The sequence below is a fragment of the Arvicanthis niloticus genome, chromosome 11 (genome assembly GCF_011762505.2).
Source record: "Arvicanthis niloticus isolate mArvNil1 chromosome 11, mArvNil1.pat.X, whole genome shotgun sequence".
NCBI lineage: Eukaryota > Metazoa > Chordata > Mammalia > Rodentia > Muridae > Arvicanthis > Arvicanthis niloticus.
Window position 1 is genome coordinate 50,030,653 of NC_047668.1, and position 26,992 is coordinate 50,057,644.

Sequence of the window (26,992 nt, forward strand, 5' to 3'; positions counted from 1 at the left end):
GCACAGATCTTTTTCGTCTAGCTGAGCCACTGAGCAGCCTAGCCAGCAGCTGGAACATCGTTGAACTAAGTAAGCAAGGAATCCTCAGAAGTGTCCTGGCAGACATGAGGGAGGAAGGCTGCCCTAGGTGTCTGCTCTGCAGAGCGAGCTTAGCTCTGGTGACCCCAAGTCAAGATGTGCTAGAGTCCCAATTACTTAAACCACTTAGAAGAACAGACATCAGGTCCTGTTAAACCTTGGCTGAACCTACCAACTTCCAAAAGAAGTTTAGCCAAAAGAAAAACACAACACAACAAAACAAAACAACAAATCAGAGGAACCCTGGATCCTACCCCTTGGAGGACTGGAGGTGTATAGCCTTGACCTAAGCTTCCCGAGCTACCAGGGTTTGGGCAAAGGCTGGCCATATCTGCACCACCAGTCCGGAGAAGAAGCAGAAGCAGTAGAGTTCATAGGACTCCTTTATATTAAAGTTTATTACATCTGCAAAATCTACTGTACAGAACCCATTGGATTAAGTAGCGTTTTGCCAAAAGCAAAAGACTCTCACTCTTTGGGAAACATTTTTGACTCCAGCCTGGGGTCAGGGCCACAGGAGCTGAAGGTGAACTTGGTTCTCGATGGAGGAGCCAGTACCAGCCATACTCAAGACGTGTCTTGTCAACATCCAGGAGAAAGGGTAACCAGAGATGGTATCAAAGGCGGGAGAGTCTTGGGCACCCTTACCACCCCTCCCCCAAAACTCTATAGTCTCCTCCCCTCCCCCCAGACTGTGATCTAGGAGTAAGTTCTCACACAGGCTCTTCCAATGTCACAGTGGCCTAGGCCAAGGCCATGGCCCTGAGTCCATGCACACAGGCATGACTGGTGAAGAAGTGGCAGCTACTCCATAACATCCTGGACTAGCCAGCCCACTTAGGGGCCACCAAAAATGGGGCACCATACAGATAGTCCATACCCTGTTGCACGCATGAGCGACAAACTGAGAGACGACACACAAACTAAGCCTACGTTTTGGCGTCCGGATTTGGTTCTTCTAGGTTAAAAAAACAAAAACAAAAACAAAAAAAAGTCTTATTAACCCCGATGTGGTCTCCCAAATGTAGATTAGGGAAGCGAGGTGAGGGACACCGGTCAACTGACTTGCCTTACCCCAGAAGTAAGGTCTGTTGGGGCTCGAACAGAGAAATTAGAGGAAATATGTGCAAAACCAAGTTGTCTAAAGTAGACCTCCCCACAATGAGAAGTGAATTCCAAGGAGTCCTGGACTCCATCCCCTACCACAGCACGGCCAACCCTAGCGATCTCTATGGGTAAGTGCTATGGCATGTCAGCCGAAGCCCCTCTCCTGTCCCCAGGATCCTCCAGCCACAATAGGCCAGCTAGGTCCAAAGCAGTTGGGTCCCCTTTCTGTCCAGAGCTGGGTCTCCTCCCATTTGGAGAAACCAAGTCAGAAGAGTGGACAGCAGGTGTAGCTGTGGTAGAAAGATCAGATGCAAGAAACCCTCTGCACCCAAGCTTCTAGGCAGAAGTCAAAGGAAAATGAATTCCCAGAACACCCTGGGACCACTCGGGCTGGAACAGCTGAAAGGGTCTGGGTGCAGAGAAGACGGCACAGCGGTGGGGAGGCCAGGGCTTGAAGTTTTTCACAGAAGAGGCAAGTGGGAGCCTAGTGAGTGGCAGGGGCCGTGGGGGAAGAGCTATTTCCCCCTCAGGCGTAGAACTCCTCCTGCTTGGTGGGTTTCTGGTAGGCACCGCCATTGGCTTGTTTGGGCTCCTCCAAGGAGTAGCTGCCTTCGTCCTTCTTCTTCATCCGATACAGCATGAAAGCCACCAGGCACACAGCGAAGATGAGACCCACCAGGCCTCCAGCAATGACACCTAGGGAGTGGACAGAGGCAGGCTCAGATCAGTAGCTATATGGGGTCAGTGGTAGTCTCTCCCCAGAGGGACAGCATGGGAGGTGGCCTGCGTTAGAGTCAACCCTCCTCCTTCCCTACCCCGTGGCTAAAGATGCTGCACCCCAGTAGCCCAGGCTACCTCAGAGCCACAACCTGTTTCCTCCTACCCACTTGAAAGGAGACTCACCTCCCAGGACTTCCTTCCTGTCCAAAAGGCTCTGAGAAGCACCTGTGGCTCCTTCATCCACCGGGGGCTGATTCCGCAGGCCAGGCTCTACAGCAGACACAGCTGTGTTCTCTCCAGATGTTTCAAAGGTGAAGTCCTACAGAAAGGCAGGTAGGGATCAGGTCAGGCTGGAACCACTGACACAATACCAACCTGTAACACTGCCATACCATGTTCGGATTCCCCTGCCACCCCAGCAGACATACCCAACCTATCCCAGCATCTGTCATGACTTGGAATCACACTTGGGACCCTGGCCAGCTGAGACACAGATACCACCTCCAGTGACACAAAAGCACACATTCTTGAATGAAAATTCCCATGATGGTCTAAGACAGAAAATTCACCCTGGTGTAAGTTTAGGTGGCTAGCTCTTGAATGATATCTAAAGAGTCGGCTGCCTACTGATCTTGTAATCAGTCTGTTTAGAGCAGGAGGAAGGTGGGACCCTGTTACCCATCATTGTAATGAGGACTACAATGTTAATTACAGGACAAAGAAAGGACATTAGGCAGCCAGGTGCCAGGTACTAGTGGCCACCCAAGAAACCCCAGGAAAGACAAAGCCACTCACCTGTTCTCCAGAGCCCTCTCCTGCAGGAAGCTGATTGGTGGTTCCATCCTCGGCAGCCTCTTTGATGACAGAAGGACCTCCATCCTCCACACTTGGAGGCTGATGATGGTCAGGTTGGCCAGGTGCTGTGGGAGCCAGGGTCTCATGGAGGCCAGGTTGCACATCCCCGTGGGGATGAGATGTGACAGATGCCTGGGCTGTGGTGACTCTGGCTGTTGAGGCCCGTTGGGTGATCGGGAGCTGCGTGGTCTCCCTGGGCCCGGTGGTGACCTCTTCTTCCTTGTCCCGAGCAGTGAAGTCAGGCTCTGCTTCTACATGGAGCACAGGCTTTCCCTCCTCGGGCTTCTCTCCAGCTGGCAGGACGGAGGTGAAAGCAGCCTCAGCATCCCTGCTGGTGAGCTCTGGAGCTGTGGGAGTGGCCGTCAGGAGCCACACATCCTTCCAAGTGGAAGACGTCTGCAAAGTGATATCTGGCAAAGCACCTGCAGGGTCAGAAATGGGGTTTGGGGTGTCAGGGTAGGAGAGGTCGCCAGGTGTCAAGTGTGACATGATTCATGCTATATAAGGGAGGCTGAGGCCTGAGTCCCCATGGGTCAACTAGCCAAGGCTGAACTCACTTTGAAAATTAGGCCAGAAAAGATGCCCTTTGCAGGTTCACCTGCCTAGGGGCGGCCTGCTCTCTGAATTGTGAGAAAGATCTCGGGAATCTGGGAAGGGATCCTGCTATGAGCATGAGCTAAGACACCATAGCTGATAGGACCGTACGTAGCCCAGTAAAAACACCTCTTCTACCCTCTTCCCCAAGGCCTAGGCTCCCAAGAATACATAGCTGCATTTTACCTATCTTCCAACCCTTTCCTCTGGTCCCCTTTCTACTGCTACCTCGACTTCCCTTCTGAGCTCTCTCCACTCTTCTGGGAGACCCCTCTGGCTAGCTGCAGCATACAGGATGATCTCCCCCCCCCCCCCCCGCCCCAAGAGAACTGGTATCTAGAGATGGAGGTGAGAGCAAATCTATAGCTATCAGACTCTGTGCTTCCTGTAGCTCCTAGCAGCCTCTGGGTCAGTCATTCCCATCTCACAGATGGAAACACTAAGGCTTGGTGGAGTCAAACTCCTCCAAGGGTTGGCTCTAGCGGCTGCCCATGATGGAGCCACTTCACTTCTCTTGAGGGTTTTTCTTAGCTGAGTGGCTTGCAGTTGGACACCATTCTTTCCTTTGGCACTGTTCTTCTGACTCCAATGGCTAAGGATGGGATTGGGGGGAAAAGGGGGGCTACCTAAAAGCTGGGTGACTGCCTGTTCACCACTCCTGCCATGCTCTATGGCCAGTGTTCAGTGTTCTGGGTCAGTCTTTACCTGTGCCTGAGCCAGAGAAGTTGTCGGAGTCATCCCCAGAGCCATCCTGATCTTCAGGAGGCACATTTACAGCCACAATTTGCTACAAAAAGATAAGAAAGGCGTTTATGAGATGAGTCTTGGTCAGTGCCCAGTATCCCTGGGTTCCTATCCTAGGCAGCTGAAAAGGCTCAGCCAACCACCCCAGCCACACATGTAGGAAACCATTGCCTGTGGCCCTGGGGCTAACTCTGGGAAACCCCTGGTCCTCCTCATATCCTCAACGCTGTAACAACATAGCCTGGTGCCAGGTGGAGGCCAAAGTGACAGGGCCATCGTCCTAACCCCAGGGTGCTCTGACTAGTCAGGGAGCCTGACCTGGGAACAGAAGCTGTGATCTCCGGGAAAGCCATCAGTTGATCCTACTCTGAGAATCAGGCTTGAGGCCATCAGTGGGAGCTTTCAGCCCCCCACCTAAACAATCTATACATTAAAAAAAAAAAATCAGTGTCCAGCTGAGCTAGACAATGGGGTGTGGGCATAGAAGTCTCAAGTGTGAGAAGCAGAGCCAGGCCTGTCGTGGAGGAGCTAGCTGTGCTGCGGCAGCTTTGCCCACACAGGGTGGTCCCAGGCCTTGTCCCAAGGCCTATTTTGTCAGCCACAGGAAGGACTGTATCCTATCCTTCTTAGTGAAGAAAGGGCAGGGTACTCTTTGGCTAGGGACAGTGGACACAAATTCGACAAGGCTTCTGCATTAAGGAGGCACCGCTGAAAGGGATGGGCTCTCCTTGGCAACAGCAGCTGCAGGAATGCGGCCCGCCTTGCCTGCTCCAGCTCCAAGGGGCTGCAGGTGGTGGAGTGCAAACACAGTCCCATAGGACTTGGGCAGGGAAGCGGAGCACGGTTCCCAGCGAGGCAGGCTGTGCAAGGGGCAGAGTTGGGCCCATGGCTGCTCTCAGCACTGGTTCTAGAACAGCAAGTACAGAAGAAAGACCCAGGTAAGCAAGTGACAGAGAAGGAAGATATGGGGGCCCTGCTCATCAATGAGACTCAACTCAGTACAGACCATCTTACAAGGCCCCAGCACAGACCGGAACAAAGAATAAATTTTTAAAAACTATGTGTAACAGTTAGGAGGAATCGCATGCCTTCAATCCTACCACCCAGGAGGAAGACATAAAAGATTGCAGATTGTATTTGAGGCTAGCCTCATCTACATATGGGTTCTGGGCTAGCCAGAGCTATAGAGAGAGACTTTGTCTCAACAAAACAGAAAAAGTAGTATATGGTTCAGCTAAAGGCTCCAGAGACCACCTGACTTCTGAGTGGTAAGACCTCATCTACCAACTGAGTGGCCTTAGTCCCTGCACATCTTACAGCCTCAGTTTTTCCACCTGTAAAATGGGGCCAGCACTAACATCTGCACTACTAAAGGGTCACAACATTTTTGTACAAGTAAAAACAAAAACAAAACAAAAAAACCACACAGCCTGGTAGGTAATGGAGGGTCATGTGCACAGAGGAGGACAGGATCAAGACCAAATTTCAAGAGAAAAGGAGACAGGAGGGAGCCAGCTTACCAGGAGCCTCTACAGAAGATTCAGGGTAGCCTAGCTGAGGCTCACCGTGGTCCAGAATGCTTGGCCCAGGGACCCAGACACATCCCTATTGGCTTCACTCATCAGGGGAGTCAGGAGTGGTTGAGGGACGCACAGAGGAAAGCTGCAGCTGTATGCGCTCTGTTACAGGGGCAGTTCTGCACATAGAGCAGCCGGAAGCACCAATGAACTTCCTTTACAAGTACGAAGCAAAAGCAAGCTCCTCTCCCTTGGGACAAAGGTTTTGAGCCTCGACAGGCCCATCTGCAAGGACAGTTGGTTCAACGTGGCTTAACTCCAGAGAGCAGTTACAGCCTGTCACAGCCCAGACCCAGTTAGACGAGTGGCTCTCAACTTTCCTAATGCCCTGGCCGTTTAATACAGCTCCCCGTGTGGTGGTGACTTCTTTGCCATTTCAGAATTGTAACTTTGCTACTGTTATGAGTCATAATGTAAATATCTAATATGTGCCCCCCAAAGGGTCACGACCCACAGGTTGAGAAGTACTGCAGGAGACTCTCACAGTTCACTGAGGCCCTTCCACCAAGCAGTCAGACCCCATCCCCTTACATCCTGTATACACTGCCGCAGATGGTACCCCAGAGCCCTGTGGTAGCCTTCCCTGTGGCTGCCTCCTTCGGCGATGGAGAAGATCGCCCACCGGGCAGGAACAGTCCTCGAGTTCATAGCTTCCTCTTCATTCTAGGTCTCAACCCTCTCATTTCCTAACCCACTGACTCCCTCCAAGGGAAGGAAAGCAGGAGATGGGGTCAAGGTCCCAGATCCAACTGGACCAGCCTGAGTCACACATTAGGAGTACGGACCTTGTTCAATGTGGGGTAGCCAAGGCTGGAGTTCAGGCGAACATAGGGCGGCTAGCCTCTTCCCTCAAAAGTCAGAATTTCCCAAAGGGGAGGGCTTCTCTAAGAGTTAGATAAGATTGGGTCTTCACAGAGAAGCAATTTGTTCCCCTGGTTTTGTTCAAGCTTATCCCTTTGTGATCTTGTTTACGCAACAGGCTTCTAGAACAAATCTCTGTTGAAACCAGTAAACCAGGTCCAGGGCAGGGAAAGGGGGGAGCCAACCACCACCTACACCCCATAACCCCAATTCCTGCTAAGCAAAGAGAAGCAGCTCCCTGACTGTCCCACCTGCAACCTCAGCTGGGACCTTTCATGATGGCATCACAGGTAAGGAAAGGAAGAGATTTCAGCCCCAGAAGAGAAGAAATTGGGGGAGGGGGGGATAATTCTCTCTGAACCAGGGCTCCACAGGTCCCAGCTGAAGGAGTCTTCGATGCAGCAATCAGGTACTATTTAGAACCCTGTGTGTTCCTGGGGGCTCATGGGGCCCTCTCAGTATCACTTCTGACCTGGGTTCTTCCAAGACCGTGTCACCCACGGCTTAGAGATGTCTAGGGACCTACCTCCTGCCACTGAGGGAAGTAAAGGCAAGCCAGCCCTTTCATCTCCACAGGCCTGCTCAGCAAGCAAATCAAGAATAGAGAACAGAGCGGTTGCCGTAGTTCAGCAGGTAAAGGTGCTTGCCACAGTGTGACCCTGGGACGCAAGTGAAGCAAAGAAAAGATTCTCATAAAGTTTGCCTGACCTCCTCACGAGTCTGCTGTGGCACATGTACAGCACACAGATACAGGTATATATGTATGTATGTATGTGCACACACACACACACACACACACAGAGAGAGAGAGAGAGAGAGAGAGAGAGAGAGAGAGAGAGAGAGAGAAGAAACCTCATGGTAAAAAGATTTTCATGGTTTGTGCAATCAAACCCAGGACTGCTTATTTCCCCCCTACTGAAACACAGAGCCTGGAACCTGGCTGATTTGAAAACCCAAAGTTAGAAGCTTGGTTTACTTAGAAGGATCATAGAGGTACATACATGGGGAGTGGACACAGGGCGAAAGACCAGTCGACACATCTGCTATGGACCTCCCCTGAGGCTAGAGAGACACACCCAAGGCAGGGGCCCAGTCCAGGACAAAGCGGGGCACAGGCCTCAGACTTCCCTAGGGCTGAAGATAATTTTCACCACTCTGGTTCCTACACTTCCCTTGCAGCTTCTCAGGTCCTGCTGAGGTTAGCATCTCTAATAGATAAGAAACAGCCCTTCCCAGGGTGAAGGACCTACCCAAGGCCGTCAGCCAACAAGTGTCCTCACACTATGGTACACCATTTCTTCCCCACTCCCCAGGCCTAAGGACCACCTCCCCTGGCTGAGACCATCTGTTTCAAGGGAAAATGGCTTCAACACCAGGAAGCAAGATGAGTGCTTAGCCCCGCCTAGCTGCCCAGCTGGGTACCAGGCACACACTTGGACGGTATAGAAGCAGCAGGACATGGTACAGGAGAGTTCACCAATAGTTGCAAGCCATCGCCAAAGAACTTGTTTGGAGCTGTGGGCAGAGGGCTGGCTGGGATACTTAAAGGCAGCCTGCAGCCACTTCCTGCCAGCTCCCACACCCACACTGACTGTAAGGAAGGCCACCCTCTGTGGTAGTCACTGCAATCTGATGGAGCCCCGTGTCCTGGTTGCCTGAGGCTGAGGGTGGTCTGTAACCCAGCACTTCATCACAATATTTTGAGTATGAAGACACTTCAGCTGTGTCACAAAAAAATCATGATACCACGGGGGGTGTCTCTGATGGGTTCCGGGATTACAAGCTTTTCAGAGAATATGCCCATACCCTGGGAGTCTGCAGCCACTGGGTACAGAGACCTGTGGCTTCCCATCAGAACCCTAAGACATTATCATGTTACCAGCTGGGCAACTTTGGTGGTATCTAAGTTACACAGCCCTTAAAAAGCTTTACTGATTCCAAGGGGCTGTCTACTTTTTATTTTCAGGGTAAAGCATATACCTCCAAGCCTGACAACCTGAATTTGATCCCCAGGACCCACATGATAGAAGAGAACTGACTTCCTGAAGTTGTCCTATGACCTCCACAAGCGTGTCCGCACACATAGACACAAATACACATACATATGAAATAACATGTAATAAAAGATAAGAAATTCAAGGTCACAGAATTTCGATATTAAATGGATCCCTTCTCTTCAAAACTCGGGACTCATCACCTGGAAGCTTGGAGGTTCGAGCAAGGTAAGAAATAGCCTGGTGTTGACCCTAGCAGAGACCACAGCACGTACATACCCAGTGCCCCATTCCAGGGGCTTCCAGAAGGAGAAGTCTCAGAGACTGAGGTATGAAAGGACCACTCACAAGTCTCTAATGTAGGCAGTGCTGGGAACTTCACTTTGTGGAGTGGGAAAGAGGCAAAACCTGTGGGTTGTCTGCACTGCCTGGTGCCATAACAGAACCCCCAGCTTCTGTGGGTGGAAGCCGAGTCATTGAATCAACAAGTCTCATTAGTCACAACATCCAGTGACAAAGAGCTGCTGTTATCAAAGGAGCTGGGTCACAGCCATTCCCAAGCAGCCTGGATCCCAGGTAGTTGGGGGGGAGTGGGGTGGGGAGGCACCCACACCTGTTCCAGGAGCCCAGGCTTCCGTCATATGGTCTGTCTACTCAGCATGCTACACTGGGAAAATACAAGGATACACCCCTACCCCCACAGTCATGACAGGATAAACACTCATCACTGTTCTCCAACCAAGACTCTATTCTACAGCAAATACCTAGAGGGGTTTCAAGCAGGTTCACAGTATGCAAGAGATCTACCCCTACCCTAGTGTCATGGTCAGACCTGTCAATCTAAGGTCTATGGGGGTACTCCTTTCACCCCTAGAATCCACAATTCTGGGGTACTGAGGGCTCTGAGCTAAAGAACTCACCTCCCTCGGTACAACTGGACACATGACCTGAGCATGACGTCCAAACTGCCATCTGCATCCAGGGACCCCAAGAACTATCACAATGTCAATCAACACTTCCTCCTCAGAGGCTGCTGTATTTTGTTTGGAAGCAGTCACCTGAGGAGGAAAGCCTCCTCTCAGAGAAGCCTTTTCCTGCAATGGCCAGGAACTCAGGAAGTCAAGACCTCTTCTGTTCCCTGACTGAATCCAGTGTTCAAAGTCAAGGCACTAAGTAGCAAGAGAGCTCTGTAAGCCAGTGCCAGGAGCAAAGCATCCTGGGAAGGCTCTAGAGCAGTCTTTATTTCCAATGCCTTCCCTCTCAGCAGACAAACACCACGGTACCAGGAGGGCCTGCATCACCACGGAGCTGAGGGAACATTCAAGATTCCAAAGGCCCCCAAAGCCACCAAGGAAAGCAAGAACTTCTGCCAGGGCCCACCAGAAACAACCTTGTTTTCCCAAGTAGCTGGCTTCCCAGTCCAGAGCCTTCACACTAGCTGCCCCACTGTGTAACCTGACTGAAGTCAGTGGGAGGATGCCGACACTACTGAGCTACCCCAGGGGGCCCCAAGGGTGGGCCTCCAGGGCAACTTTCTACAAGGTGCAATGTCTCCAAGAGGGTAGGATGGACAGGAGAGAATGTGGCTAAAACCTACTCATATCCTGGTGGATCTCAGCTTGTAAACTATGTCCTACAGCCTGGGGTCCTGACTACTCTCTTTCCCATAATCACCGTTTCCTCTAGTCCTAGCTGAGATGCTGGGTGAGTTCTCCTGAAGCTTGTCCAACGAGGCTCTCTGGGACAGTACCAGATCTAGCTCAACTACTTCTATGCTGGGTGTCTGGGCAGCTCCCTGTGTGTCTCTGTACCCATTGTGCTGGCTGGGAATGAAGAAGCCTGAGTAGATAATCCTGCATTCTTTTATGGCTGGAGAGTGAACAGTGATTCCTGCTGGGGTGATACCCAACTCCTCATTTCCCTCCCAGGGAGCTGAGAAACTGTAAGGAGGCCTCAAGACCTAGAAACCCCTTCCTAAAGTCACCTACAGAAGGGAGGGCCCTCCCTGGTGCCTTCAGGCAACACCCAAATTTCCAGCTGACAGGCACCATGATTTATCAACTTTCTCTCTCTCCACCAAGAATCAAGCTGGGACCTGCAGAGAAGTGACTGGTGACCCAGCAGGGAGTGAACAAGAGGCCCAACCCAGGGTGGGGCCAAGGTGAGGACAAGGCAAGTAAAGAGGACTGTTAGCTGCCTAGCTGGGGAGCACAGGACCCCCAAACACCTCCAAGGCCCAGACCCTAACAGCACTTCCACTGAGGGGAATTTCCCGAAATCCCCTGGGAGCACACAGCTCGCCCACATCCCCGCCCCCTTCCCCCCCTCCCCCCAAGTGATCCTCACTGCTGCTCCACATTCCCTGTGCATCTTGGGGATTCTTGGGAATGGGCTGAGTAGAAAGACAGTATCCTTACTTAGATTTAATAACTGGGTTTTTTTGTTTTTTGGTTTTTTTTGGTCTTGTCAGCATTCCCTGTTAGTTTAACACCAGATGGCAAACCAAGGCTAATGTCAGAGCCAAGTCAGCCAGCACCAGCAAATTTGCCTGCACCATTCCTCCAGTCTCCATACCCACCACAGGTCAGTGTCCATGAGTACCATGCCCACACCCCCTGGTGGGGATGGCAACTCCCCTGCAACCCACATGCCAGGACTAGTCTCTGAGCAGGCTCAGCTGAGAGCTGGGTGTGGAGCTGGAAGACCAGTTCCTCGGAAGCTCCACCTGCCAGAACCCAGCCAGGACAGGCAGGGCAGGATTGCAGGCAGTGTGGAGCAAGGGCACTTGGCCCCGGCTCAGCCTCTCACTAGGCACTGCTCCTGGAGGGAACCAGATAAAACCGATTCCCCCAGATTTGCCAGTCACCTCTCTTCAAATCCCTTGGGCCTGACCAGCCAGATGTACCACAGGAAAATGAGAAGACCCAATATAGTGAAAAGATGTCTTATAATTTGGACTGTTTCTTGGAACAAACTTTGAAGAGACAACCAGATACAGCGGCTGAAACAAAGGGCAGCAAAGCATTATGGGCCAGGTGACTGCTGGAGATGCCCAGAATCAGGGTGTCTCTGGGAAGTAGCTTGTGAAGATGGAAGGGACAGAAAGCTATTCTTATATTGTCCACCTGACCTCCACCATGCTGACCCCAGGCTAGCCTAAAAAGAAGTGAAGGGTCTCCTCAGTATCTTTTGGGCACATCTTGCTGGTCAGAGCCAAGGAACTTGAAAGAGAGGTGGCCGCCAAGTCAGATATAGATCCTGTCTAGAGCGGTATAGGGACCCCCCACCATTCTCGCTTCTGAGATGCAAATTCCCAGTCTGTCAGTACCCCCCAAACTGCTACCTAGCTGATTCTAGACTCAGCAGGGCATGAGGACCTGACACCTGTGACACATAGACTTCTCATGGCCATTCTGCCCCGAACCGGCTAAATAAAGGATCCTCAAGTTTCACTGAAGCAGAAACTACAGCTTTCGACACACCTGCGCCAGCCAGGGCTTCAGCTGGGACACGGCTCTAACGCTGATCACCAAATCTCTTAGTGTCCCTGCAGTTATGCAATACCCTTTTGAAAATGAAAATGCCTGTGGGAGGGGCTAAAGTCATTCACATTTGTAGCATAAATCTTTTTCCTATGGGGGAGGGACTAATTCTAGAACTGGGGCCCCTTAAGTTGGGTAGGGGCTACAACAGATGAGAAATATTATAAAGAAGGGACTAGAAGATACAAAGAGCAAATTTCTTTAACCTCTGTCAGAATGCAGGTGACAATAATATTCCTCCCACCCCCCAGGAAATACACCTTGAACTATAAGATGCCTGTACAACTTGAAAAGGCACTGAGGCCACTGGGAAACAAACAGAAGGCAGAGCATGCTGGGAGTGGTCCCATAGCAGGGTGGGCTAGCCCAAGGTGTCAGGTGGGCTAGCCTGAGGTGTCAGAGGAGTTTTTGAAAAGGTAGGTGGGTTTCTCAGTTCCTGGAGTGAGCCCAGCCCACACAGGAGCAAACCAGCCCAGGCCCTTTCTCTGACATCTCACAGCCTAGATAAACTGGAGGCCTGCACAACTCCACCGCTTTTAGAGTTGACACAGAGGTGGCTTAAAGGGAAAAATGGGGGGCAGGGCCCAGCAGTCTAGGTCCTTGGGCCAGCAGTGTGAGGGAGAACCTAAGGGCCTGACCCAGGCTGTAGGGACACTGCAAGCATAGAAATGCGTCTAGACCTTAGGAAATCAGCCATTCCAGTCACTACTTGTTGAGTAATGTGCCAGGTACCAGTCAGAGCACTTTCCCGGTATTAGCTAACTTATCTTTAAAACCATTTTCAGACCAGAGCGCCCTATCCATCCTGCAGATGTAGAAATTGAGACAAAGGGGACAGTCACTTGTTTAAGGGCACATCAGAGTGGAGAGAAGCCAGGGAGGTTTGCTCTGCCAGACCCCGGCCGCCATCACAGTCCCGTTCAGAGCTCACACTCCCCAGAAGAGCAGCCTTCAGTGGCGCTCAGTGGGTCAGGGCAGAGGCCCACACCCGCCTTGCACTCTGACCCAGCTATGTTGGTTCTCTATAGAGAACCCGCTTCCTCTCAGGGTAACCTTCAGTCAGAAGCTCCAGGCACAGGCCACGGTGCCCTACAACTGAAACCCTGCTCTCCCGAGCGCCCACCCAGGTGCCCGGGTGTCTTGTTTTCCCATTTGCCAGCCCAGTTCATACAGCTCAGGCCAGGATCCAGCCTCATATAGAGGCTCAGTGGAGATGAATGTCTGCCAGGAAAGGCTTGGACTTCTGAGGAAGGCCAAAAGGCATGTTTGTAGACTCTATGACATCAGCACTACCAGGGCAAGACCAGAAGGGCCATTCACATGAAGACTCTGTACCCTCTGCTCAGGCACAGTCACCGGGGGTGCTGCGTACAGCAAGCTGTGTTTAGTACTCTTAGAGTCTTGCTCCAGTCAAGGAGAGAACCCCGACCACTCCACATACTACTTCATTAATCTTTTTTTTTTTAAAAGAGCCCCTCTAGGCAAGATATCAGGAACCCCATTTCACAGGTGAGGAAACTGAAACTGAGGCTTAGAAGTAAAAATTCATGTGCAAAATTACATAAGAACCAATAAAGCCAACATGTGGTCCAAGTGAGCCAGATTCTACGCTGCTGTGTTCTCTAGCCTAATCTGGGTTTAGGTCAGCCAAGATGAACTAGCCAGCTAATATGCTAGTAGCCCCTTGCTCAAGCCCTGAAGATTTGAGTTAGCTTGGACTCCCAGAGGTAGGCTGATTCAGACTTCTATGGAAAGATAGGTGGCTAGTATGCCCAGCCTGTCCTGTCTCCATGTTCATCCATGGCATCCTCAGGACCACTTCTAGGAATCTACAATCCAGGCCTGCCTCCTCCTGGGGGTGGGAGAACAGAAGGAACACCATGCCCATTTGGAATGGCCAGATCCCCTTCAGCATGACTTTGGAGCACAGAAGAGCAGGGAGGTAGGACAGAACCCAGAGACTACAGCAGCCTATAGACCACAGCCTACAGACCAAGAGTAGAGGCCAGAAGCAAGGGTTCCATCCCCCGCCAGCATGCCATTCTGGGAGAGATGTGATCCCAACACTGTACCCTCAACACCCCCTCAGCTTCCTCTGGAAGAAGCTGGAATGATGTCAGCCTCCACAATGGCCTCAGTGGCTCCATAGATGCTCTACAGCTGGGTCCCTGCAAACCCAAACCTGACTCCTATATCCACTGGAACTCTCTCAGGAGAGGGGATCTCCAAGTACTTCCGGGTCAGCAGAGACACTGAGAGTTGCTGCAGAGGATACCAGAGTTAATGTTACTCTGTGTCCCTCTGATCTGATCAAGTCCCCAACCAGTGAATTCCCAGGAGCATCCTTAGCCACCTCTGGTATGACAGCCAAGGGCCAGCATATGCTGGATGCCACAGGTAGATACCAGCTCCCTCAGTTCTATCCTGGAGATGGGTGACCCTCAGTCTACCCACCCACTCGAGGTCTAGCATCAGTATCCTGCCAGTTCTGGGTTCCTTCTCACTTGGCCAGCCCAATGGCTATAGGTGGCCAGACCCAAGCATCAGGCCGGGCTGCTGGCCTTACGTGAAAATGACAGTGTACCGGAAGAGTGCCTCTGTGGCCACAGAAAGAGCTATGACAGAGCCAAATGAGGTAAGATTAAGGGTTTTCCTCCCTGTCATTGTACCAGAAGGGCTCACTTACCATCCTTGGAGATGGGGGTTGGGGGCAGTGCCCAGGAGATAGAGGTACCTGGCCCTCTTCTGCTTCCTGATGCCCTCCCTACCTATGGGACCTTTCCAAGTACTCCCCAAACCCAGGGAGCCTGCAAGTCTAAAGCATCAAAGAAGCCTGCTTTGACTGGTTCTATGGTTTTGCAGAATCCGAGATAAACCCCTCCAGCTGGCAGGGAAGACACAGGTGGGGGCTGAGGCGCTACTGCCTTTCACCAGCACTGTATTCAGTCTAGCTTCCTAGGCCTACTTCATGGATGGCCACTCTCCCTTGGTGCATTTCCTGCACCCCCAGCAGGGGCTCTAGGCAGGTTGGCACCTAAGACAGATTCCTCCTGGGACAGCAGAGACACAGGTAGCACCTGAGACACCCACAAGTCCCCATGACACAGCCAGGACAGGTCATGAACACCTGAAGTCATGAGCTCCCTTTGCCTCTCAGCAACCCCCACCCCCCAGGCTTGTCTTGTCTCACTGCCCTGCCCTACCTCATGCCAGTGGGCGCCAGTGGGTCAGGGTGGGTTGGGTGAACCTCCAGGGAGGACTCATGGGGCCTGGCATCGTGACTCAGCTGATGCGCACAGCGATAAACACGCCCACCTGCCCACTGCCCCAACCTGCCCAGCACTGCTTTTATTCCTGCTGATGAGCGGACCTTGGGGAGGGTGCCAGGATGCCTGGGTGTGGGTGCAGAGAACATCACCTGGCCTCCACCCCCAGCCTGACCTTGCCCAGAGGCCTCATCCAGCCTGGTTCCCACAAGGAATGCCAAGGGCACTGATCTGAAAACCTGCCCCAACCCCACCTCCAGAGTGGTCTTTTCTGAGACCCCTGGAGCAGTCAATTCTCCCTGCTGAGTCTCCAGAAAGAATAAAGAGAAACCAAAAGAGGCTTGGGAAGCCCTGCAGGGTTACATTCACCATCCCAGGAGTAGGCCTCTCTGTCAGCATGTGACTTTTAGAAAATGGAGGCCCCTGAGCAGATTTCACAGGCCCAAAGGATCAACTACTTACCTGGGCCACAAGAAGTCAGGGACAAAGCTAAGACAAAAGACTAATTTCTGCATGAGTCTAAGGTCAGGATACAAAGAGCATCAGATCTGTAGTTAAGAAGGGGAATGACACCAAGAGAGGGTGGGAGCTGCAAAAAAGAAGTGACCAGGTTTCCCAGATGCCACCACTGCTGCAGAACTCAAGGGGAAGCCTGGTGGGGGCAAGATCCTCACGGCTATGAAGGCTGAAGCCAGCAGGACCTCAGCCCCTGAACATGCCTGTGTGCCTGTGTGCCTGAGTGCACACACGGATGCAGGCCTCAGGTGAGTCACTGGGCAGAACTTTTCCCAGGGCTGGAGGCCAGAGGAACATATCCTCTCTATATAATTAGGCAGCCCACAAAGCCATAAACAGTAGAGATGGGAGACCCCTGAGAGGCTCCTGAGGGAGCCACCTCTGGAGGCCTCCAAGTTCCAGAGTCAGCAGGAAAGATCCCGGGGCAAATCTCTAAAAGGAGAGCTAGACTGCCCGCCCCCCCTCAACCCACCCATCACACCCGCCTGTCAATGGTCCAGAGATTTCCTACTGAGCTCTCCCCAAGTCCTGCTAAACTTGCCTCCACTTGCAGGCTTCACCAGACCTCCTGACTCTCCAAACATACAGCATATGCCAGGGTGGGAGGATGTCCCTCCTCTAGTACCCACTCCTTGTCGGGGGAAGCTCTTGTAGAGCAGGTAACAGTATCCTACAGAAACAAAGCTGGCCATCCCAGAGTCCGCTGTGCAGGGACCTCCAGTGTCCATCTGGAGTTGAAATGGCACCAAATTCAGGGTCTCACTCCAAGGGCCTAGTCTTATAGTCTGTACCTAAAGCCACCTCTTTATGGTAAGAGACAAGCAAATGCCCATGCACTTTGGGACATTCCTGTCATACTCGACAAAAGGTTCTAGAAGGTTCATTCCCAACTAAAACCCAGTCTTTCCTTGAATAGCCAGTAGGGATATGACACCATGCTGACTCTGCTCCAGGGCACAAGGTCCTGGAGATGAAAATACTTTCTACAGACTTCCTGTTCTAATATCGTCCCTCTGTACACACTAAGGCAGGCTCTCAGGGGGAATTTTCAAACCCAACACTTCAAAACCAGATTGAAGAAAAAAGAAAAAAAAGAAAGAAAAAAAAAAAGAAAGGCAATTAGGAAACAGTATGTTCTGTGTGCTTTGGGACTAGAAATAATTTAATGTCCAAAATGTTCCCCTAGCACACCCTTGCACTGGAAAGAGCCAGGGGAGAACGCAACATTGAAGCCAGGAGTCCTGGATCCCAAGCTACCCACTTGTGGCCATGAAACCCACCTCCCAGGGCTTACAAAGGCTCTGCTACATCTCTAAGTTTGTTCCCCAAGCTCAAGATAAAAGACAGTATAAGCTGGGTCCTGCATGGGGGCTGGGGGAACAGGTACCACCCAAGACAGATTCCTCAGCATGCAGTTAATAGCTTGTGAACTTTATGTAGCCCCAGGTGCCCACTGCCCACTGCCAGGACCCTACTGCTGTCAGCTGAGCCCAAACTTACTATGAAGAGCTCTTACCTGTACCCAAGTAACCATCAGGCACACACAGCCGCAGGCTGGGGTGTTGCCCAATACTCAGGGTTTACCCAAAGGTACAGCGCAGGCCACAGCCCAGCTAAACAACCAACCACTCCATGCAAAATGCTCACAACCAGGAGTGTCCAAGTGAGATTTACAAACTCCAGGGAGGGCCTCACTGGATTCAGCCAGCCCCCGTGGGCAGGCCCTTCTTGGTGGTAGTAGATATTTGACAACGCTAATGTGTATTCACACCATATACGTAAACATATGAGAGCATGCGAGCACACAGGTGAGTGTGTGTGTGCGTGAGTGCCTGCACATACACACACTCAAAAAAGACGAGGCAATGATATATACCATAAAGGCTTAGGAGGAAAAGCTAAGTAGGACTGTAAGAAAAGTACCAAGCCCCCCCCCCCCACACACACAACAGGCACTCCATAAAAGTTAACTCTAACTATTATCAACAGCTAACTCTCCCCCCCCCACTTTCATTACAAAGCACTTTCAAACCATCTCTTATGAAATTAATATGCAAATGACAGAATGTGGGCAGAAAGAACAGGTAGGGTGATGTCTGTTCTGCGATGGGGACAAGTGGAGTTAGAAGTGAGTCACTTGAGATTACACAGTAAATCAGTGGCAGAGCTGGGCTTCAGTAAGAGGCTCTGTTTGATCCAATGCTGTTTCTAACCTGCTGTCTCTAAGTATGGGCGCTAGATTACATAGAACATGAACTAAAAGGGACACTGAAGAGATGGTGAAAGGACCAAACCCAAGAGCAGTAGTAAGGATTAGGTGCAAGAGTTTAGTCACACATGGTGGCTCGAGTCTGTAATTTCAGCACTTTGGAAGTTGAGACAGGAGAATTGCTAAGAGTTCAAGGACAGGCAAGGCTACTGAATAAGGATCGGTCTCAAAACAAGAACAGCAGCCTTCGATTATTAATAGAGTTGAGCTAGCCTTGTTAGTCCAGGGCAGCTGGAGCCGATAAGTCACCGAAGAGAAGAAACTGCCCAACGGGAACTCAGGCTCATGTGTGCTTTTGGAATTGTGTGCATCTCACACTGAGGGAGTTCTCCACCTGGCCAATGCCTCTGCATCACTCTAGGACCAGGACAGTGGGGTTGGCAGCACCCTTTTCCTCCAGTCTACCCTGCCTCTTACACACACACACTGCAGCAGTCTCAACAGAGATTCCTGAGGGACATCAAATTCACACAGCCTGAGAGCTACTTCAAAGGTGAGACTTTTGTGTTTGTAAGAATTATAACCAATCTGATTTGTTTCTCGTCTGAAAATGAAAATAAATTAGAACTAATCAGAAAAGCTGCCACGCTTGGGCACACCAGTGTCACTCTGGCTACCAGAGACTGAGAAGGAAAAGAGAAGCTCACAATTGAAAACACCAGGCACTGGGACACAGTGCTCTTCAGAGCCACCAAAAACCAGGAGACTACTTGACCTGGCGACACTCGAGGAGGAGGGCCCAGCATCAGGAGGGAATAAATACACCTAGCATCTTATCGTTGAGGAGAACAGAAAGGAAATGAGGGTTTCAGAATCCTGCTCAAAGTAAGACTACTTTGTAAAAGTGGGGCACTTCTGGTGGTGCACACCTTTAGGCCCAGCCCTGAAAGTTAGAGGCAGGTGGATCTCTTTCTTGGAGTTTGAAGCCAGCCTGGTCAACATATTGAGTTCCAGGGCAGCCAGGGCTGCCACAGAGAGAGGCCCTGTCTCAAAAAAAACAAAACAACAAAAAAAAATACTTTATATGGAGGTGATTTTAAACTCACTGAAAAAAAGTCTGGCTACTATGATACATTCTCAAAGGACTTCAGGAATCCAAAATTTTGCTGCAGCAAGGGGGGAGGGAAGATCTAGAAAGTACTGGAAAAAAAAAAAAAACCCTCAAGCTTTCCCATCATTCTTTCCAGTCCCTTCTCCCCACCAATGTGTGTTAATGAGGTTTTATTGGGGCCCATCAAGAGCCACAGGTAGGTTACAACCAGCTCCACCCTCCCCAGAGAGCTGAAGCCAGCAGTGACATCATGCGAGCCCAGGCCTCCTCCACTCCCTCCCTTCTGCCAGACCTCAGGGGAAGTGTCTCTACCAGTCCAAATGATTACAGTAAGGGGGGGGGGGGGGGGGAAGGGAACAAATAGCAAGTCACCATTGCAGAGCAAATAACCATTTCTCCTATTCTATACAGGAGAAACAAAAGACCAGGGGACACACACACTGAAGGACACTTTAGACAAACCTGTTTCAGTCTCTGGGGAGTAGTTGCTAGCAGCCTCCGGTCCCAGAAGCCTCCCCTTGGCCATTCAAAGGCAGGTACCCAACGGCACTCCCTATCTCTCTGGTCCCCAGGGCTGTTCTGACCTGCTTCCCACAGGAGCTTAGGGAGTCCTGAGAAGGGGGCCAGCTCTCTGGTAACTTGTGGGTATGTGCTCCCATTTTAAGTAAATCCCAGCTGCCTTCATATTTTTCAGGAAAAGGGGAAGCTCTGAATATGTCCTCAGTCTTATGCACCCACTTTTAACCAAACGTGGATTTTTTTTTTTTTTTTTTGCTGGAAGAGAGAAAACAAACCAAATTTAATAAAGAATATAACAAAACGAACACTTTTGCCTCCTAAGTGGGAGTCTGGTCCCAAAGCCCAAGCAGTGACCTGGCTCATCTCAACTTCTTCCTCTAGGAAGTCTTTCCAGGACTGTAGGTCCCTACCATTGAGACAACTCTACTTCCTAGACCTTGGGTCTCCCTAGAGGGTCCAACCTCCCAGGCCAACACACAGGAAGTTCCCGGAAACACAGTCCATAAAGAATCACCACCTCCAGTTGTCTACTCAGTGTTACTAATGGGTGCTTGAGGGGCCTAGGTCACAGGAATATCTGCCTCTCTAAAGACACCAGGAAAGAGCTGACCATCTCTCCAGATCCTGCCTGGAAAGAAATTCAGTACTGCATCTGTTCTGCCCCAGTGAGGCCTCGTGTTGGGCCTGGAGAATAGTGCGGAGGTTAATGCCAGGCAGGCCAGGGAGGCATGCCAAGTAGCTCCACTTTCTTCTCCATAGTGGTAACTGTGATTCCAAGCATAATCTGAGTCCCACAGAAACCACAACCCTCCAGTACAATTTCTTGAACCTTAAAGCCAGGAGCGCACCGGAGACTCACTTCGGAATTCATATCCCTTCCCCAAGAACCCTGATTTGGCGCCCCACACAACCCCAACTCATGGGTAATGCAAGTATGGAGGTCCTCTCTTGGGCTCCGGAGTGATGGAGAGCACAAGCCACCTGGGAAGGAGCGAAGGCAATGCCCATTAGCAGTGACTGGGGACGTGTCCAGGTGCCACTTTATTTGTTCACGACCTCGGTATCTACCGGCGCTCAACTCTCCTTCCCTGTGCATGTGTCTGCCTTGGCCAGGACTATCGAAGTTAAGCAGACCAGATGTGGCGGTGGGAGACTGCCACTTCCGGAAGGGATAAAGCCTGAGGCTCCGCACCTCGCCTCTGCCTCCCAGGGGTTGGGCAAAGCCGCCAGTGGAAAGGACCCCCGGGACTTCACAGCGGGTGCGGGGGCTAGGGGCGTGGACACCCGGAGGGCAGCGCTGACACCTGGCGGCGACCCAGGACCCGGCCCACGTCAAGGACCGGCGCTGCGGGGCGGTTCCCAGGGAAGGGTTACAGGGGCCGAGAACAAAGCGCCCCCGTTGGGGAAGGCGGGCTAGCGGACGGCGGCTGGGGCGGGAGAGCACTTTCTGGGGTACCCTCGACAAGCTCTTTGTCGGCCAAGTCGCTGATTAGAGAGACCGACCCCCGCCAAAGGTGGATGGCTGCATCCTACCCAGAAGCCTCCCCCCACCAGTCGCCAGCTCCACGTTCGTCCCTCTTTCCCCGCGGCCCTACTGGGCGGGCCAAGGGACCCGCCTTCCCTACGCGCGGCTTCAGCACAAAGCCGAGTCGGGGGAGGGGAAGAGCCGTACCGGGGTCCACTCGCGGGGAGGGTCCCCCGCGCGGGCCATGCGGAGGAGGCCCTCCGGGGGGCAGCACAACTTCAGCGACCCCAAAGTTGGGTTCTTAGGGTCTTTAGCGTTGTGAAGCCAACTTCCCGGAACCTCCCGCTGCCAGCTCGGCCCGGCTCACCTGGGACAGCCAGAGAAAAACCCATGGTCCCCGTGCCACCCTCTTGTGTCCCACGAGCAACCTTAATCCCGTCTCTCCGGCCACCCCGCACGTCAGCCCCCTCCCGTTCCCGCGCCGGCTCCGCTGCGCCCAAACTTGCCCCGGTGCAAAGGACCGGGCGCCTGGGCTCCGCGGCGCTGGGGGTGCAGCCTGGAGTCCGGTTTGAATTAGGGTCTATGGAAAAGGCGTTGTGGCCATGGCCACTGCATCCCTCCGGGACACTGGCGGAGGCCAGGCCGCTGAGATGGCCAGCAAGACAGCAACGGGAGAGAGCAACTCCAGGCGCCGCCTAAGGCCGGCGGACTCAGACCCATGTGGAGTCGTTTTACTTCATTGAGAGCGGGGAACCAATGGAGGGTCCACACTGCCAGACGCCCGGACCACGAGTTGTGGGACTCTCGTGGCACCCACGGACCGCGGAGGAATTGGGACAGGAGCCCTCATTTAAGGGCTCACCATCCCTGGATCCACCAGGCTGCGCGGGAAGAAGTCCCCGCTCCCCTCCCCCTCCACGTGCTGCCGCCTGCATGGCATCGGCGAGTGGCGAGTCCCGGCTTCCCGCCGCCTTCCAGCCCTGCCCCGGGCCACACTCACCGGGAGAGCAGGCTGCAGGCGCAGCGCCAGAGCGCAGAGCCAGAGCCAGAGCGCCGCACGTCTCATGCTGCCCGGACCGGCGGCGGGAGCTCGGCGGGCTACGTGGGTCGAAGTTGCCGGTTGCACGGAGCTCCGGGCCGGCTCTGCTGATTGCACTGCGCTTTGCTGTCCCGGGCTCCTGCCCAGCACGCTGCTGTCCCGAGCGAGGGCTGCAGGTTCCGCCGGCTGGAGTCAGCTCCCGACTGCCAGATTCCTTCCTCTGCGCCAGGCTCTGTCTCCTCTGGCCCGTACCTCTCCCGCCGAGCTCCGCCTTATAATAAACCCACAGGCTCTTTGCCGTTGCAAAACTACTAGCCGCCCACCCCCAGCTCCGCGGGCCTGGGTAGTCCCAATCTCCACCCCTCGGGTCCCTCCCTCTGGGCTGCCCGCCCCTTGGCGCCCCACCCCCGGGATCCAGCCACACCCCCTTCCACGCCTCCTAGGATCGAAGCCCACCCCACTCTTCAGCTCCTGCAGGTCTGAGCCCCACCTTCCTCCCTTGAGCACTGGTGCAGGCTATCTGTGATTCCCGCGTCTCACCTTCCTTGATGCGTGGCTGATGGAGACCCAGGTGCACTCGCTACTAGGTCCTGTTCCTGAGTCAGGAGGCACTGCCTTGGAGAAGAGCGATTGTTCTCTACATGCGAGGCTGCAGCGCCCTCTGGGCGAGGACACCCGGGGGTCCTCCAGGTGAGGGAGATTTGGGGGGCCACCTCGGAGCCCCATAGCGATGAGGCTATATATAAAACGAGGAACAGATGTATGGTTCCCACCTCCCAGCGGGCTGAGGATAGGGGACCCCTGGAGTCTTGGAACACTAGTCCTTACCTACAAATTGCTGGGAACTCCAGACCTTTAAAGACATGAGCACTGTCTGGAAGAGGTGGCTTTGTTATTGTTGGTTTTTTTTTTTTTTTTAATTTTTGCTGTCTTTATAAGAGACAAAGCCCTCTCTCTTCCTTGTCCAAGACCAAAGGAAAAAAATAAATGGCCTCTTTGTTTCCAGGTGACCTCAGGCAGAACCATCTGAGGAGCTCCATTTGAGTTCCTGTTCCTTAATGATTCTCTGTAGGGCCTGGACCTCACGGTTTCCAACGCCCTTCAAACAATATCAGTCCAAAAGGGAGCACAGAGAGCCGCAGGCGTGGCAAACATCAGCGAGAGCAAAGGGAAGAACCAGCCCCGTCTTGCCCTCAATCTGTGATGGTGCCAAAGGACCTTTGCACCTGCAAGGCAGAGGCCAAACACGGCATCGGGCATCCGTCCTTAATCCTCAGTCCCGCATCAGTCGGCCTGGACTGAGAAGCTAGGATCTGAGGCTCAGCTTCTCCGGAAGTCTCCAGTGTAGACTCTATACTATGAAGCCAGCCTTCTGGGAATTCAACAACGTCCTTTGCACACACCCCACTCTGACACCACGCCTCCAGAAGTAGCCCAACAACCAGCACCCGATTGTGTTTGAACACTTTTGTCATCAGGAAGCGCTCCCTTTTGGCGTCTCAGCTACCCTAGGTCTATCTATGGGCTACATACAGATCCCGCCCAGTTCTTGCCTGGATCCTCGAGGGTCTTGGGAAGGAGCACCCAATAGCAAGCAAGGCTCAGGGAGGCTTAGGATCTAAAAAGCAGGTGCCTCCTACAGAGTGGTTTCAGGGTCTGAAGTCAGCTCTTCAGTCCTTTGAGCCTGATATATGGAAGAAAAGTAGGACACTTTGGTATTTTACCTTCCTGTCCTCTCAAAATAGGAGAAAAAAATTGGGAACAGGAAAGGACTGATGGGGGTGTTTCATGTTTTAAACACGACCAGTTTGATGTTTCCTTCCACCTGCATAAGTTTAACCCAGATCAATGAGGCTGTTGAGGGGCACATAAGAGGACTCCTATAAGGAGACCCCAAGAAAGACACATAAAGAAAGGAGGTGATGGTCCTGTTGATCTTAGAGCCCAGGCACCCTACATGGCTTCAGATTCCTCCCTGCCTTCAATATCCAAGAGGTTGGAGCGATGGCTCAGTGGTTAAGAGCACTGGTTATTCTTACAGAGGATCAGGGTTCAACTGCCAGCACCCATGTGGCAGCTCACAACTAACTGTGACTCCAGTTCCAGGGGATACAACATCCTCACACAAACATACATGTAGGCAAAGCACCAACTGACAAAAAATAAGAATAGATTCCTAATTTAAAAAGAGAGATCGAGAGCCTTCGTTCCAGCACCCCTTACATCTAAGGGATGATGCCTCCTGGTTCCTTCTCCTCCAGCCAATATGCACTCTTGTGATAGATTACCCCTGCCTGGAGTCTGGGAGCCCTGGTCACAAGGAAATTAATACCTGCCTCAAAGGGAAGCCTCTAGCCTTCCTGGTAAGGAGCCTTAGGCAAGGACATCTTGGTCTGTGTTCTAACCATGGGTTATTAAATATTTTCCTTTTCAGCTTTGTTGAATTCCTAAGTCTACTTTAAAAAACAACAACAACAACAAAAACTCACTAAGTTCCCCTAAGGACAAAGCCAGTCCCCTATGGGTGATTTTCTCACTCTTCCTACAATCGAAGAGGACTCCTTCTAGGGAGAAATACCCACCCTTGGTTGAGATGGCAGCTGGTGGAGATAAGTAGGAAGTTTAGTATCTGACTGCAGGGCTGCATCCAATAGACAGCTGAACTGGAGCAGATTGGCTCTGCAGAGTCTGACAGTATCCATCAAGCTGGAAATACATCAGCCCTCTCACCCAGGAAGACTTCTCCAGGCCATTGGTCTTTCCAAGTCTCTCTCCTGCTCCCAAAAGGCACGCCTAATGCCTGCCACTGAAGGAAAACCAATGTAGCTATGAGTGGCCCAGTGTATTGTTTCTGAAATGAAGACAGTTAACTCCCAACATAGAAAGCTTTTTCAAAACCTACTTTGAGCAGTCAGTGGGGGGTGCACGCCTTTAATCCCAGCCCTTGGGAGGCAGAGACAAGCAGAGCTCTAAATTCAAGGTCAACCTGGTCTACAGAACTAGTTCCTGGACAGCCAGAGCCATACTGAAAAAAACCTGTCTTCAAAAACCAAAAACAGAGGCTGGAAAGATGGCTCAGTGGTTAAGAGCACTGACCGTCCTTCCAGAGGACGCAGGTTTAATTCCCAGCACCCACATGGCAGCTCACAACTGAATGTAACTCCAATATCTGACACCCTCACACATACAAGCAGGCAAAATACAATGCACATAAGATAAAATTAAACAAATTAAAAGAAAAACCAAAAAACTTATTTTGAGGTAATATATATATATATATATATCTCAGGTGAAAAAGTCTAACATACATAACATATATACTACACAAAGCGATATACGTACATATATTTATTAATGTTCAAGATGTTCTTTTAAAATGTTTATAATAGCCAGGTAAAGTGGCACATGCCTTTAGTCCCAGCACTTGGGAGGCAGAGGCAGGTGGATCTCTGTAAATCCCAGGCTAGCCTTGTCTATGTAGTGAGTTCCCACATAGTCAGAGCTACATGGTGAGACCCTGTGTTGAAACACCGAAAACCAAAGCAAACAAATAAACAAAAGGTATATATTAAAGAAGACCTGGTGGAGAAAGAGGTAATAGGAACCATGGAAGAGAGCGTTTGTGTTACCTCTGTATCTTTAAAGCATTTAAAACGAAAATATCTAATTTATATTACTGGTTTCGTTTTTCTTGGGTTTTGGTAGGGTTTTTCTTTGTAGGCCAAGTTGTCTTAAACTCATAGCAATCCCTCTGATTGGCCTATCAAGTGCTGGGATCACAATGTGCTTCCCCCCTCCCCTTTTTTTGTGACCCATGTACCCCAGACTAGCTTATACTTACTGTGTAGCTAACCTTGAGCTTCCCATCATCCTCTGCTTCCCAGGTGCTGGGTGAACAGATGCCCCACTACAGGTGGTGCAATGCAGTGTGGGAGACCACATCCAGGGCTTCACCCTAGGCCAGCTGAGCCTTTGGGTTGCTTTTAACCTCAACCAATAAACTTTCCTCAAGCCTGAAGAATTGGACCATTACCATTTGTCAGGACTTGCATTTCAGCCACTAGCCTTTACCCACCGGGCCATCACACTCAGCCCTTTTATTTTATTTTTCATTTATGAAATGGAAGATTATAAATTATGGTAGTTATTTTCACCTGTCAACTCCACTGAGTTAAAGGTACCCAGAGAGCTAATCAAGTATTGAGGGTGCATCCTGAAGAGCTAAGTATTTGAGTCAGAAGACAGAGTAAAGTCTATCCACTCCCAATACAGATGGACATCACTCAGGAGCCTGAATGTCCAGAGGTACTTAGAAGAGACAAGAGCTCTCTCTCTCTCTCTCTCTCTCTCTCTCTCTCTCTCTCTCTCTCTCTCTCTCTCTCTGTCTCTCTGAACTAGACATGCATTCTGCCCATCCTTGGTCTTTGGAATGTCTGGCTGTTGAACTCCAAGTGAATTGTAACATCTTAATCTTGCATCTGTAGCACGCAAGCAAGAGACTTTGAGGCTTCTCTGTCTAGATCATCTCAAGAGCCAATTCCCATAGTAAATGTCCTTGTTTATACTTATATCCTGTTAGTTCTGCTTCTCTGGAGGCCCCTGACTAATACCCAGACACAACTGGGTTCTCCCAATTTGTGTTCTGTTTTAAGAGTTAACTCATGTTGACACTTGTAGCCCTGATTCATGTACTTTAATTGCTATATTATAATCTGCCTCATTGTTGCAATATAAAAATGCCACAGTGTATCCATGGACATTTTGTTGTTTCTGGCTGCTGCTGTGCTGTTTGTTT

General features: G+C 51.5%; 1 protein-coding gene and 1 long non-coding RNA gene across 2 annotated transcripts; one reads left to right on the forward strand and one right to left on the reverse strand.

The window, feature by feature from the left end:
- Positions 1–458: 458 nt before the first annotated feature.
- On the reverse strand, positions 459–22,471 carry Sdc1 (syndecan 1). Its single transcript, XM_034514097.2, has 5 exons — positions 22,159–22,471; positions 4,060–4,141; positions 2,701–3,182; positions 2,089–2,224; positions 459–1,881 (listed from the first exon to the last, which is right to left on the reverse strand). Exons 1-5 carry the CDS (start codon positions 22,222–22,224, stop codon positions 1,712–1,714), a joined length of 936 nt encoding a protein of 311 aa, XP_034369988.1. The 5' UTR covers positions 22,225–22,471; the 3' UTR covers positions 459–1,711.
- LOC143443881 (uncharacterized) lies at positions 6,710–8,637 on the forward strand. The gene is made up of 3 exons (XR_013113210.1): positions 6,710–6,826; positions 7,113–7,289; positions 8,503–8,637. It is a non-coding gene; the product is annotated as an uncharacterized LOC143443881 (long non-coding RNA).
- Positions 22,472–26,992: the final 4,521 nt, after the last annotated feature.

Coding starts and splice junctions, on each gene's coding strand:
- Sdc1 (XM_034514097.2), bottom strand. CDS start 22,224: ATGAGACGTGCGGCGCTCTGGCTCTGGCTCTGCGCTCTGGCGCTGCGC. Junction 3,183..4,059: donor CTTCTCTGGCTCAGGCACAG/GTAAAGACTGAC, acceptor CTGACCCTGCAG/GTGCTTTGCCAGATATCACT. Junction 1,882..2,088: donor CAGGAAGGAAGTCCTGGGAG/GTGAGTCTCCTT, acceptor TCCACTCCCTAG/GTGTCATTGCTGGAGGCCTG.